General features: G+C 40.3%; 1 protein-coding gene across 1 annotated transcript in view; it reads right to left on the bottom strand.

Moving 5' to 3' along the window:
* The window catches only part of LOC126259614 (arf-GAP with Rho-GAP domain, ANK repeat and PH domain-containing protein 2), a 138,609-nt gene that overhangs the window by 77,523 nt on the left and 46,637 nt on the right, over positions 1-14,449 (bottom strand). The window contains exon 4 of the mRNA XM_049956528.1: positions 5,504-5,752. Coding sequence (XP_049812485.1) covers positions 5,504-5,752 — 249 coding nt within the window. The remainder of the gene's footprint in view (positions 1-5,503; positions 5,753-14,449) is intronic.

Below are 14,449 nucleotides of genomic sequence, written 5' to 3'. Positions count from 1 at the left end.
TGCTATTAAAAGTAAGGTATTATCTGTCTACAGTGCCACACTGCTTCAATGAGCGAAAGGAACGGCATCACGAAAACATAAAAAGGTGCTGGATTTATTTATGGACAATCAATTTTCGGTAAAGTGACCATGTTTGCTCCATGGATACCATTACATCAGGTTGAAAGAAGGTTTCTTGATATCATCATCATCATCATCATCATCTACAGTTTCCAGTCTCTAATTGTCTCTCTTTGGAACATAAGCCTCTTTATCATTTACTGTACTCTGACAACATTTCCCTCTCCACTCTGTCGCACTCTTATTCTATCTTCTTCACACATTCCTTTATTCCAATAATCCAGCTGTCTCTTATCTCCTATTGTCAATTCATGTTCCTGTCTAGTATCCTAACACCTATCATTCTATTAACACACCTGCACCATCTTCATCATGTCTTTTCTACAATAATCGCCTGCATGGACTTCTTTTTCACCATTCCCCTCACTGTCTCATTTCTTACTCTATCCATTCTAGTAAGACCTATCCTACTTTTTTGAAATTTAATCTCATAAGCTCGCCAGCCTTTTCTTCAGTACACACGTTCCTGATGCACATATAAATACTGAAGCATAATATGCTTAGTATAACATTTGTTTGCTTTTTGGTGGTACTTGCTTGCTCCATGGCAGGCTCCTTACACTCTGCAGGATTCTTCATGCCTGCCTTCTCCTTTCATTAATTTCTGTATCGTTCCTCTCGCAGTCTTCTGTTACGCTTCCCATGTACTTGAAACTTTCACTTTCATTTTTACTTGCCCTCTAATACTCATATATACTACTACTCTCATCTTACTCCTCATTATCACCACTCACAATTCTTTGCTTTAAATTTCAATCCTTATTGTTCCACCATTTCCTCCCATACAATTAGCCTTTCTTGTATCTCTCTTCTTCCTTTTCTCCACACCACTAAATTACCTGCAAACACAATTGCTTTCATATTGTCATCTCTTATCCATTAAGTACATAATTATTGTCAGTTGTACGACCTATCAACTATGTTTCCATTTTTTATTCATTTTTTCTATTAGTCACTGAGAGCTTGAACTGACAGTCCATTGCACTGTTCAACATACTGTCTTACCAGTCGTATCATAACAAAAGGTTCAATTTATGATATGAGTTTAGAAAAACAGTAAGCTGCACAGTGTCACAGACTGTCAATGTGAGCACTTAATACCTAACAGAAAAAGTTATAAGGTAATGGATGCATATGATGTAATAGTAACCATTTTCCAAATTTTCTCAAATATTAATTTCAGCTTCCTGGTTTCGAGTCCATTTCAAGTTTTGCTGTAACAGAGGCTTCTCCACTAGCATTATACATTTTAATAACTTCTTCAATTTCTTTGACAGTTAGGGGTACATCTTCATCTAGATTTTCAAGAGTGTTGAATATTCAAGCTTATGGATTAGTTCTGGACAATTAAGAAGCTGATCAAAATATTTTGCAAGTATTTCAAAATTTTCAGTGTTAGGTAATTCAAATTGGTGAGCTATGTCCCATGCCCCTCTGTAGTTAGATTTACATTTAAAGTACACCTACCTAACTCTTTAAATCTCACATTCTCCCTCAAGGTTTATTGGAAAATTGCCTTCAACAGATCATCTACAGAAAACACATCTATACCAAATTTCCTCATGTACTTGCTCGTTTTGCCACCATCTAGCCTATACCCATTTGACTTAAAAGGACAGTAACTGTAACTAATTTGACTACGTTAATTTACATATATAACTTTAATTGTTTAAACATGTATTTAAATTTTATAACGAATAGTGTAACAATGCGAGAAATAAAATAAAATGAAATCAGATCCAGATTGGTGAACTGGCAGTCTATCATTTAGATCAGTCTGCCATGATGCCATCACGGCAACAGCACTTAAAAAACGCTCATACTCTAGGTCTGTACTGTGAGCAATGTAGCACTCATAGTGTCAGAAGGTATGACATGATACCAGAGTACGCGCAGTAGAAAACAGAGAGCTGCATCACTTCTCTGAGTCAATCGGAATGCAGCTGACCATCATTTCAACACTCGACACCAGTTTCTAGTTATTGCACAGAGAGTGCTACAAAAAATGTTTTCCTTCATTTTATTTGCCTATCAGCATGCTTTCAAAGAGAAATGGTGTAATTTCAGTGCTATTTCCAGTTTCTATTCAAAGTGAAATGGCATAATTATAGTCTGATATTTACGGTGTGCTGTATCACATTAGTACATGATAACCGGCTGCCACTGAAACAAACTAACCTCTTGGCATCTATCAGTTAACCATGTCTACAGAAAATAGTTTCAATGAGATTCTCATCAATCTTCTTCAAACATTTATGTTTTCAGTACACAATGTAGTCTGGCAAGACCTTTTCATGTCTTCCTCTTTTGGCACCTGAACACAGTTTTGGAAGCTACTGTTGGTCCCCTGTCAATTCTGTTTGATCCCAATCCTCCAGTAGGTCTATGAAATGTCACCGTCCTAATCAAGTTGAGTTCTCAAAATACTTGCCTCTCATTTTTAATCACTTCAGTGCCAGTAAGTAGTAAGTTTCACTGCCATATTTAATTGACATTAAAAGTTCCAGAGCTATGAAGTTTCCAGAAGTCAGAAATTAGATTACTTTTAATGGAGCAGTCACAGGAAATTGAATCTTGTTGCACATTTCTAGTTGTTATGGTATGTTGCACGGTTTATACAGCACCCTGCTGTCAACTGAGGTTTTTGGTTGTTTCAGTTACATGCAGTGCCACCTGCACATTTCTTTGGCCGTCCTTACAGTTTGCCCACAACTAAATTTATCATACTTGCATAGTTCTTGGAAACACCTTCATTTTGCTAGTAAAAAAAAAAAATAAAGTGAAAAAGCAATAGTAACAGAACCCTATACTTGATGATTTCCGTTTTATGGGCAATAGTCTTTGGTCTGTTTCTGTGCTTAATGTTTTGTTTCCTAATGCTGGAGACATCCTCAGAGCATTAGGAGATAAAATGGCAGGCACAGGAACATTCCTTTGGCACAAAATAATGCTCATGAAACACAAAACTCCAAGGATGTAAATACTGTCATGAAAGCCTGCACTGTAAGACCCGTATCCAGCATAAAAATTATGTACACAGTTAATCTCACGAAGAATGTCAACATAAGCTGAATTTAGACCTGAAAGCAGAAGAAAATGTTTTGAAAACGATAGTGTATGCTTCTGTACTTAAATGCACATTAAGAAAACAGGAACCAATGATGAGAAATAAGCATGACTACTTCATTGTATGCCCAGAAATTGATAATTTGGTTGGCACACTAAAAGATCTCTCTGCATAAAAGAAGGATCCCTCATTTGTCTTACATAAGGATATATCACAGAATTTTTCTGCTGTCAATTAGCATGCAATACAACATAATATAATGTGTGTAAAGCAATATTTGTGTATCATTTTGTCGCATTGTAGATTCAGACTTTTACTGCTGGCATAATCCACTTCTGTTACCATACAAATATTAATTATTACAGCTAAAACATAAAAAGAAAACATGGTACACACAGAAAAAGAAAGGCTGTTTCAGCTTATATACTCATCACTGTAAACATATGGTATAAGCAGAATAGGTCGTGCTTTCCCTGGTCAACTAATTCAACCTTTTCACATTACAACAAATATCAGTATTAAGTTTCATAAACTCTGACTTTTAGCCTCATTTGCAACTGTATTACTATTTGGAGCAGAACTAAACATAAGCACCTCAGTTTTCTATGTAGTTTTCCCCACTGATTTGGAGATGTTTCATATTAAAACCATAAAAAGAGAACTGATGTTCACGTAAAAATTTGTGAATAATTTTTTTTTTTTTTTTTTAATTTGTGAATCATGACTGAAATGTTGTCTAGTGGTAGCTTACAAGATCTGACCACAGAGGGATGACAGACTTTAGGATTTGTATTTGAGAACAGTCCATCTTAAACAACACAGTTCCTCTTAGCCTAGGCGTATCTTACAGAATATAATTTTTATCCAATAGCAAAATGGTTGTAATGGTAAACAAAAGTCCATTTCGATGACAATTTGAACAAATATGCATTACAGACTAGCTGTAACAGCCATCAAATAAGCAGTGGAAACATGGATTCATTACCACCAAAACAAGGTGAAGACACAGCCATCATTAGACAAGGTGATGCAAAGTGAGTGTTATGTGTAGTGCCTACAGATTATACTCAAAGGATAATTCATCACAGACAGATGCACTAATGAAATTTCTTGACAATTTTACAGGTAGCTGTTAAGATGTAATGTCAAGAGAAGCTGTCCAAAGCAGTGTTCTTGCTCCACGGCAATGCCCTGGGTCATTCTGCTCAGTGTACAGCCACACATGCTGCTTCTTTAGGCAATTAAATTTTCCCTCACCCCTATATTCTCCTGAGATGGCACCCAGGGACTACTTCCTCTTTGCTAGATGACGAGACCATTGTGTGGCAGGCATTTCCAGAGTGGCAATGAGGGGATTTTCACAATGGGATGTTGTGTAGACTTCTATAACCAATGTCTGCACATGTCATTCATTATTAGGTTCCACATTCTGGAGCAGATTTCAGGCACTCTCTTTTCTTCCCCACAAAGAAATTTCTTGACAGTCAAATTTTACGTCTGAAATATTTTAAATCTTTCGTATGACAAGTATACACTTGTGGTTACAGAAGAATCAGAGCTACAGCACAGTAACAAAGGATTCTCAAAAAGATTAAATTTTAAATCTCTAACAATTTCTGATATTTCTTAAACTAAACAAAAGAAGACAACATGTTCCTTATGCGGAGACAAACGAGATTTTTCAAATACAGTGTGCCAACCCTAAAATAATCATTAGTGGGTTTGGATTTTTAAGTGCAAGAGGTACTCATTAGTCTTAAATTTTGAATATTTTCTTAAACATAACACTTCTACACTATCTACCTATTTCCTTACAGAAAATGTTTCTACAAGAAAGTTTACACAATTATCATAAATCAAATGTAAATTACTTTTCCAATAATAAGACTTCAAAAAAATCACAGCCAGAGAAAGAATTTCGATATTTAATGTTTATGTAGTAAAAGAAAGAAGACAAAGTAAAAAAATAGTATTTATATTACGAAGGATAACAGAGTAAGGAGTCATTTCCACTTCCTATGTTTCAACTTGTTGCAATATGTTCTGAGAAGAGAAGCATTAATGGGCAGTTCAGGATGGAATGTAATAGGTGAAACACGGAAACAAACTGGAAGATTCAGAATTTCACTAACCATGATATGAAAGAAAGACCACAGTCACTTATCAATTATAAACAGTCAAAAAATAACTGTATACAGGGTTGCCAATATACAACATAAAGCTAATAAGATGAAAACATATAACTTTAACATCTTACTTTTGTCGGTGTTAACATCCAGTTTAAATATTAAAGACCAAGTAGCATTAACTACTTACCATGAGCATATACGAAATTAATGCATTTGTCAACAATAACAGGAACATCATCTCGAGTCAGTTGCTGCTCATGGAGATGCAAGCCATTATTAACTGCTGCTCTGTGAATTGCTTTCTGCCATGCTGCTGCTTCACTTTGTATATTTAACCTTAGGTACAAGGCTAGCCCTGTGTGGAAATCAGCAACCACGAGAGGACCATTTTCTAATACTTGTGGGACAACTGAATCTTTTTCTACTGGTTGCAAAACTGAAACATAGTCAAAATGTAAAATTACTTAATATTTAAAATAATAGAATTTGCTTAACATTACATTAGTAAAACTATCCTCAATACAAATTTACCTGAATAATTGGAGAGGAAAAAAAAAACAGTGAAAGGCTTTTTTGGAAACAGTCTTATTCACAATTATTTAACATTTGCAATCTTGCTGATAGTTGTATTCTAGGCATTAGGCCATGGTCCAAAGCATAATTCTCTACAGAAAGCCTGTAGTCTATATTTAACATGTGTTACCATTTTCGGTTTATTTAAAGCACCTTCAAATGGGGTTACAAAAGTTCTCTAGAGCTGCACTATTGTCAAATAAACTGTTATTCTTATTTAAACATTGTCACAGTTGCAGAATCAATAATCTTTCATCAAATATGCTTGAAGATGGTTTAAATAATCCAAACTTGGTCACAAACATTTCATATTTGTGATTTGGACCATTCTCAAAAAACAATTGCTGCTGTTTCAAAGACACTATCCCTGGAAGATAATAAACGACACTGAAATGTCTACAGTAAACAGTCCATTCTACAACTATAAAGGCAAAGGGTGAAAATTAGAGCTTTGTGCACATGTGCTTGGATAACAAGCAACAATTTCCACACTTCTGGCTCACAGTTCCTCTTATACAGTGCTTTGTTTATTAATTGGAATTCTACATTAGTTGGTTCCTCCTCCTTCAAAGCTTCTACGGTTTTCAGCAGCGTTGGATCTTCCCTTTGTTCAGCAGCAACATCCAGAAATGACAGATTTCATTGATGCTGCTGTGTACCAATATTGGATTGAAAGGCAGATGACACCCTTGTACTTGCATCCACTTTTGTAGGTCACTGTGATATCATAATTCTGAAGTCTCAGCACCCATTTTGCCAGATGGCCCAACTGCTCCCACAGACTAGTAAGCCAACATAGAGAATGGTGGTCTGTCACAATGGTGGATGGTTTGCCAATTAAATAAGGGCAGAACTTTTTGAACTTCAAAACAACTGCAAAGCCCTCTTTCTCAGTTGTAGAGTAGTTGATCTTGGGCTTTGAAAGTACTCTAGAAGCAGAAGCCATCACCTTTTCAGCACCTTCCTCAATTTGCACAAGAACTGCACCTATCTACAACTGCTAGCAGCAATGTGAATTACGTCTCAGTATTCACCTTATACAATGCTAGGACTGGAGATCACCTCATTAAGGACAAGGAAAGATCTTCCTTGCACTTCGTTTCAGGAAAAATGTGTGTCTCCATGCAATAGTTCATCTACATCTACATGATTACTCTGCAATTCACACTTAAGTGCCTGGCAGAGGGTTCATCCAACCACTTTCATACTACTTCTCTACCATTCCACTCTTCCCGAATGGTGCATGGGAAAAAGGAACACCTAAATCTTTCTGTTTGAGCGCTGATTTCTCTTATTTTATTACAATGATCATTTCTCCCTACGTAGGTGGGTGTCAACAAAATATTTTTGCATTCGCAAGAGAAAGTTGGTAATTGAAATTTCGTAAATAGATCTCGCCGCAAAGAAAACCACCTTTGTTTCAGTGACGGCCACCCCAACTCGCGTATCATATCAGTGAGACTCTCACCCTTATTGCGCGATAACACAAAACGAGCTGCCCTTCTTTGCACTTTTTCAATGTCCTCCGTCCATCCTACCTGGTAAGGATCCCACACTGCGCAGCAATATTCTAGCAGAGGACGGACAAGTGGTAATGTAGGCTGTCTCTTTAGTGGGTTTGTTGCATCTTCTAAGTGTTCTGCCAACAAAGCTCTGTCTTTGTTTCGCCTTCCTCACAATATTATCTATGTGGTCTTGTAATTGTAATTCCTAGCTATTTAGTCAAATTGACAGCCCTTAGATTTGTGCGATTTATGATATACCCAAAATTTATCAGATTTCTTTTAGTACCCATGTGGATGACCTCGCACTTTTATTTGTTTAGTGCCAATTGCCACTTTTCGCACCATACAGAAATTCTCTCTAGATCATTTTGTAATTGGAACTGATTGATGATTTTACTAGACGGTAACTTACAGTGTCATCTGCAAATAATCTAAGAGGGCTGCTCAGATTATCACCTAGACCATTTATGTAAATCAGGAACAGCAGAGGGCTTATGACACTACCTTGCGGAATGCCAGATATCACTTCTTTTCTACTCGATGATTTACAGTCTATCACTACAAACTGTGACCTCTCTGAGAGGAAATCATGAATCCAGTCAAACAACTGAGATGATACTCCACATGCATGCAATTTGATTAATAGTCGCTTGTGAGGAACGGGTCAAAAGCCTTGTGGAAATCTAGGAATATGGAATCGATCTTAGATCCCTTGTTGACAGCACTCATTACTTCATGGGAATAAAGAGTTAGCTGCGTTGCAGAAGAACAATATTTTCTGAATCCATGTTGGTTATGTATCAATAAGTCATTTTCTTCAAGGTGATTTATAATGTTCGAGTAAAAATCCTACTGCAAATTGAGATCAGTGATATGGGTCTGTAATTCAATGGGTCACTCCTATTTCCATTCTTGAATATTGCTGTGACTTGTGCTACTTTCCAGTCTTCAGGAACAGACCTTTCATCAATCACGTAATTGCTAAGAAAGGCACTATCGAGTCTGCATACTCTGAAAGGAACTTCATTGGTATACCATCTAGACCGGAGTTGTTTTGCAACACCTAAGATATCTAATTTTATGTCACTAATGCTAACAGCTGTTTTGGTTTCGAATTCTGAAATATTTAGTTCGTCTTCTTTTGTGAAGGAATTACAGAAAACTGTATTTAGTAACTCCGCTTTAGTGGCACCATCATCGGTAACATTTCCATCGCAATCACGCAGTGACGGTATTGACTGTTTTTTGTCACTGGTGTACTTTACATAAGACCAGAATCTCTCTGGGTTTTCTACCATATTTTGAGACAATGTTTCATTGTGGAAACTATTAAAAGCATCTCACATTGACGTCCGCACTAAATTTTGAGCTTCCGTGAAACTTAGCCAGTCTTGGGGATTTTGGGTTCTTCTGAATTTGGCGTGCATTTTCGTTGCTTCTGCAACAGTGTTCCGACTTGTTTTGTGTACCATGGTGGATCAGTCCTGTCTCTTATTAACTTATGCGGTATGAATCTATCTATTGCTGTCGATACTGTATCTTTGAATTTGAGCCATATCTGGTCTACACTTACGTAATTAGGTTGGAAGGAATGGAGACTCTCTCTTAGGGAGGCATCAAGCGAATTTTTATCTGCTGTTTTAAATAGATATATTTTGCCTTTATTTTTAATGGGTGTGGTTGATATGGTTTTGAGCCTGGCTACAATGACCTCGTGTTCACTAATTCCTGTATCCATCATGACGCTGTCTATTAGATCAGGATTATTTATGGCTAAGAGGTCAAGTGTATTTTCGCAACCATTTACAATTTGTGTGAGCTTATGAACTAACTGTTCAAAGTAATTCTCAGAGAAAGCATTTAGTACAATTTTGGAAGATGTTTTCTGTCTACCACCGGCTTTAAACATGTATTTTCATCATCAAATCGAGGGTAGATTGAAGTCTCCATCAATTATAACTGTATGAGTGGGATACCTATTTGTAACGAGATTCAAGTTTTCTTTGAACCGTTCAGCTATTATATCATCTGAGTCGGGGGTCGGTAGAAGGAGCCAATTATTATTTTGGTACGGCTGTTAGGTATAACCTCTACCCATAGTAATTCGTGGGAACTATCTATTTCAATTTCACTACAAGATAAACTACTACCAACAGTCACAAACACATCACCACCTACTTTATTTAATCTATCCTTTCTAAACATAGTTTGCGCATCTGTAAAAATTTCAACAGAATTTATCTCTGGCTTTAGCCAGCTTTCTGTTCCTATAACGATTTCAGCTTCAGTGCTTTCTATCAGTGCTTGAAGCTCTGGTACTTTTCCAACACAGCTATGACAATTTACAACTACAATACCGACTGCTGCTTGGTCAATTCTCATCGTTTCTTCGCCTTGTACCCTTTGAGACTGGAGCCCTTTTTTATCTTTCTGGAGACTGTCTAACCTAGAGGAACCCGAAACCCCACCACCCCATGGCACAAGTCAAGGAATCTGCAGCCTACACGGTCGCAGAACCGTTCTTGCATGGGCCAGTCCCTTGATACAGAAGTCTTTTATAAATCACCTGTAGTATGAGCAAATTCTGAGAAAGCTTCTCTCATCATTAATGGGCCACAGAGTTGAAAATCTGTGAATCTCTTATTTTATCTGTATTGGGATTAATTCCATCACCATTCACTAGAATGCCCCATGATTTTTATTTCTACAACTACCTCTCGCATATTACTGTGGCTGCTGAATATGGACTGGCAGTTGATGGAGTTGGCAGCTGATGGAGTTGGCAGTTGATGGTTGGAGAGCTGACATCACAGTTACAGTCCGCAAAAGTCAGTTATGTTGGCCACTGATGCAGCTTATATATGGATTGTGATAACCCCTTCAGCATCAACCAGGGCTTGAAGATGGCGCACTGAGGCGCCGAAACTGGTAGCTACATAATAAATAAGATCACAAGGATGGCTGCAGGCATTTCATTTTCTTGCAGTAGTGAACGGCCTTGGTCCCCAAGACCTCCAGTCAATAAGGATGGACATACAAAAACTTGTTGTCCGATTGGTTAGTTGGATGTTTAAAGGGACCAAACTACTAGGTCATCAGTGCCTTTGTCCTTGGACAAACTGGTCTATATAACTGTAGATCAAACAATGCAAAACCCAGGGGAAGAAAACTCCAAAGTCTACCAGTGTCAGCGACGCTGAGGTAAGGGTCAAACAGAAGAAAGGGAGACGGAGGAAGAAAGTCAAGCAAGGTGCCCCATCTAAGGAGCAGCCAGAATGTCCTCCAAGCAGAATGCATTGAGTGGCCATACATCCCCCAGCCCCTGCCACTTACCAGAGGTACTCTATTCCGAGATTGCTTTGGAAAGACTAGCAACACGGACAGGGCAAGAGAAGCAGAGAGAGACAAAAGATGAACAACTCTAACAGACCACACATGAAAGGGGGGTGGGGGTGGGATGGGGGGGGGGGGTCGGGAGAGAAGAGCAAAGGAGCAGGTAGGGTGGGGACTGGGGTGCATCACCAAGTGCAGACAACTGCAGCCTGATCTGGGCAGAGGAGGCAACAGTGTGTTCTGCCAACCCCTCAGTGGGCCGATAAGCTTAAGTGGCCCACCCTTAAAGCCCGCTTCATGAATAAAACATAAGACTAAGTCAGCCACTGAGGCATTGTCTCCTAACACTATGGGTAGTGAGTCATGGATATTAAAGAGTCCACAGCAGGGCAGCTAAGTTGGGACAGTCCAGCAAAATGTGGCCCATCATCAAATGGGCGCCACAATGACAATGGGGTGGGTCCTCGCTGTGGACGAGATGACCATGCGTCAGCCTAGTATGGGTGATGCGGAGCCAAAAGGATGATAAGAGTCCTTCTGAGAGGTCTGTATGGAGGACCTCCACAGATTCGAAGTCTCCTGTATCACCTATAGTTTGTTTGGCGAAGTCAGAGTGAGTGACTCCATATTCCAGGCACCTAAAACTTGATGGTGTAACACCAATCTACCATTCTGGGGTCAGTTTCCAGAATATCGATCTCAAGAGATGGTTTACTAGTAGCCAGTTTAACCAGGATATCAGCGAGTCCATTCCCCAGGATCCCGACATGGTCTGAGGTCCAGACAAATGACACTGAGTGTTCACACTGTTCAAGGGCATACAGGGGCTGCTTGAAAGCAATTACCAAGAGATGGTGAGGATAGCACTGGCCAAGAGCTTCCCAACTGCTCAAGGAGTTGATGCAGATGAGAAAGGATCCACCAGTGCATGAAAAGATATGCTCAAGAGTATGAGAGACGGTTACCAACTTTGCAGTGAAAACATTACAGCCAATTGGCATGGAGAGCAGTTGAGTGTGTCCCACATGAGTATAAGCATAGCCTACACAACCAGTAACCATCAACCCATCAGTATAGACAACTTCTGAAACCTGGGATGTGCCAAGGATGGGGGAAAATTGGCAGCACAGGGCCCTCGGGATGAACCAAGTCTTTCGGACCTCATGATAGGTTAAGACAAAGCTGTGGCTGAGATATGTACCTGGGAGGTGTACGGGAATGGGTACAGAGGAGAGGTGGAAAAGGTAACAACTGAAGTTCCAAGACAATAGACCAGACGAAGATTGTGATTGTGATCTTTGACCAGGGCCACCGTTGCAGGGGATCGATTACCGTGTTTGGATAGAGGAGACGGTAGTTCGGATGCTAAGGGGAGCTGTGAATGTGGGTAGCATAATTGACGAGCTGTTCTTGGCACCTGATTCACAATGGAGGGACCCCAGCCTCCACTAGTAAGATGTTCAGAGAACTAGTTTGAAGGGGTCCTGTCGCAAGTCAAACCGTACAGTGTTGTATCAGATCCAGTATCTGCAGTGCTGAAGGTGATGTCAAATCATATGCCAGACTCCCATAATCAAGGCGGGATTGTATCAGGGTTTTGTAAAGCTGCAGGAGGGTAGTGTGATTTGCACCCCAGCTGGTGTTACTCAGGCAGCAAAGTGTATTAAGGTGCAGCCAGCACTTTCGCTTAAGCTGGTGAAGATGGGGAATCCTTGTCAACCAAGAATCGTGGACCAGTCTCCACCACATTGAGTAGCTGGTCATCGAGGTAAAGTTCTCGTTGTGCGTGAAGAGCACAACATTGATGGAAGCACATGACGCCGAGTCCTGGCAGTGGAAAATCGAAATCCGTGGTTGAGGGCCCATGCCTTAGCCTTTTGTATGTCACCTCACAGTCAATATTCAGCGATATCCAGGTGGAGGAATAGTAGAGGCAAAAGTTGTCAGCAAACAAGGAGGGTGATACGATACTGAGTACCCCACAGCTGCTGCTAGACAACTGATGGCTACTACAAAGAGAGGGACACTCAGTACAGAGCCATACAGGACCCCACATTTTCTTGGATATGGGGGGTTCACTGTGGGAAACATCTACTCGAGCCCAGAACATACAATGCAACAGGAAGTTCTGGATGAAAATCGGGAGTAAGGATGTTGTGTCTGCATGTGGTCTCATTTTTGCATGTCAAAGGTGTTGGCATCAGGCAAAAGCTGTTTGGATGGCAAACTCCAGGTAAGCCAGATTATCAGTAGTGGAATGGCCTTGGCGAAAACTACTCTGGAAGGAGCCGGAAGACCTAAGACTCGAGAGGCCTATACAGCCATTGGCTCACCATGTGTTCAAGCAACTTACAGGCAACATTGGTGAACCTTACTGGGTGATAACTGTCCATCTCTAGAGGATACTTACTGGGTTTCAGTACTGGGACAATGATGCTTTCCCGCCACTGTGATCGGAACTCGTACTCGCTCCAGATGCAGTTACACATGGGACTGATATGACACTGACAATCATCCAGTAGGTGCCTGATTATCTGGTTGTGGATGTTGTCCAGCTCTGGGGTTGTATCATGGTAGTGGGTGAGGACACTGACGAATTCCAATTCACCGAACGGAGCATTATATGGCTCCAGGTAGCAGGCAGAAAATTATAATTGTTTTCGTTCCAACCACTGTTTTAGGATACAAAAGGCAGGTTGTAATTCTCAGACATCAACGTTTGAGCATAGAGCAGAGCAAAATGTTCGGCGACAGTGTCTAGGTAAGTGCAGACAATGTCATTCAAGGTAATACCAGGTACACCTACAGGCACCTGGTATCCATAGAGATGTCCTACCATAGCACAAACCTGTGAAGGAGAGGTCCAATGGTTGAAACGCACCGTTCCCATCATCCTTGCTTCCGCCTTTTTATTAGCTGGTAAATGCACTTAAAAGGCAATGAGATGCTCCATTGACCGGTGCTGCTTATGGTAATGGGAGTGCCCACTTATGCTCTCAAATGGCCTCTGCAATTTCTGAGGACCACCAATGTACTGTCTTTTGTCAGGATGAGCCCGATGAACCTGGCATCGCTAAATCAGCTGCTGCAAAAATGGCTGTAGTTGTATGCTGGACAACCACATTGATATCTCCATGTGGCAGAAAGAAAACGTCAACAGCAGAAGCGAAAGCATCCTAGTCAGCACTATTGTGAGCCCATATGGGCAGGCGTCCAGAGGAGTGATAGTGAGGGAGGGGAGGGGCAGGAAGATCAGGAATTGGTCACTACGACACAGGTCATCATGGACCCTGCAGTGGATGGATGGGAGAAGACAACAGGTGCAAATGGAAAGGTCTATGGCTGAGAAGGTTCCATGTGGCACCCTGAAGTGTGTGGGGGGTACCAGTATTCAAGAGGGGTTCCACCCAACAAAGGATTATGGGCATTGAAATCACCCAAGATTAGAAAAGGTTGGGGGAGCTTAGAAACCAACGCAAACAGTATGTTGTGAGACACCACCATTGGGAGGGAGGTAAACACCACAGATGGCAATATCCTGAAATACCCTTATCCAAACAGCCACAGCCTCTAAAAGGGTATGAGGCGGCACAAGATCTCTATATAGTGTCTACTGCAAACTCCGCCAAACACCCTGTCACAAGCAGCATGATTCTTATAATACCCACAGTATCCACGAAGGGGTGGGGTTTGTGGTGCTGGAAATCGGTCTCCTGAAGGGC

The sequence above is a fragment of the Schistocerca nitens genome, chromosome 5, assembly GCF_023898315.1.
Source record: "Schistocerca nitens isolate TAMUIC-IGC-003100 chromosome 5, iqSchNite1.1, whole genome shotgun sequence".
Taxonomy (NCBI): domain Eukaryota; kingdom Metazoa; phylum Arthropoda; class Insecta; order Orthoptera; family Acrididae; genus Schistocerca; species Schistocerca nitens.
Note: the sequence above shows the minus strand (reverse complement) of the source record. Positions and strands in the feature narration are given on the sequence as shown.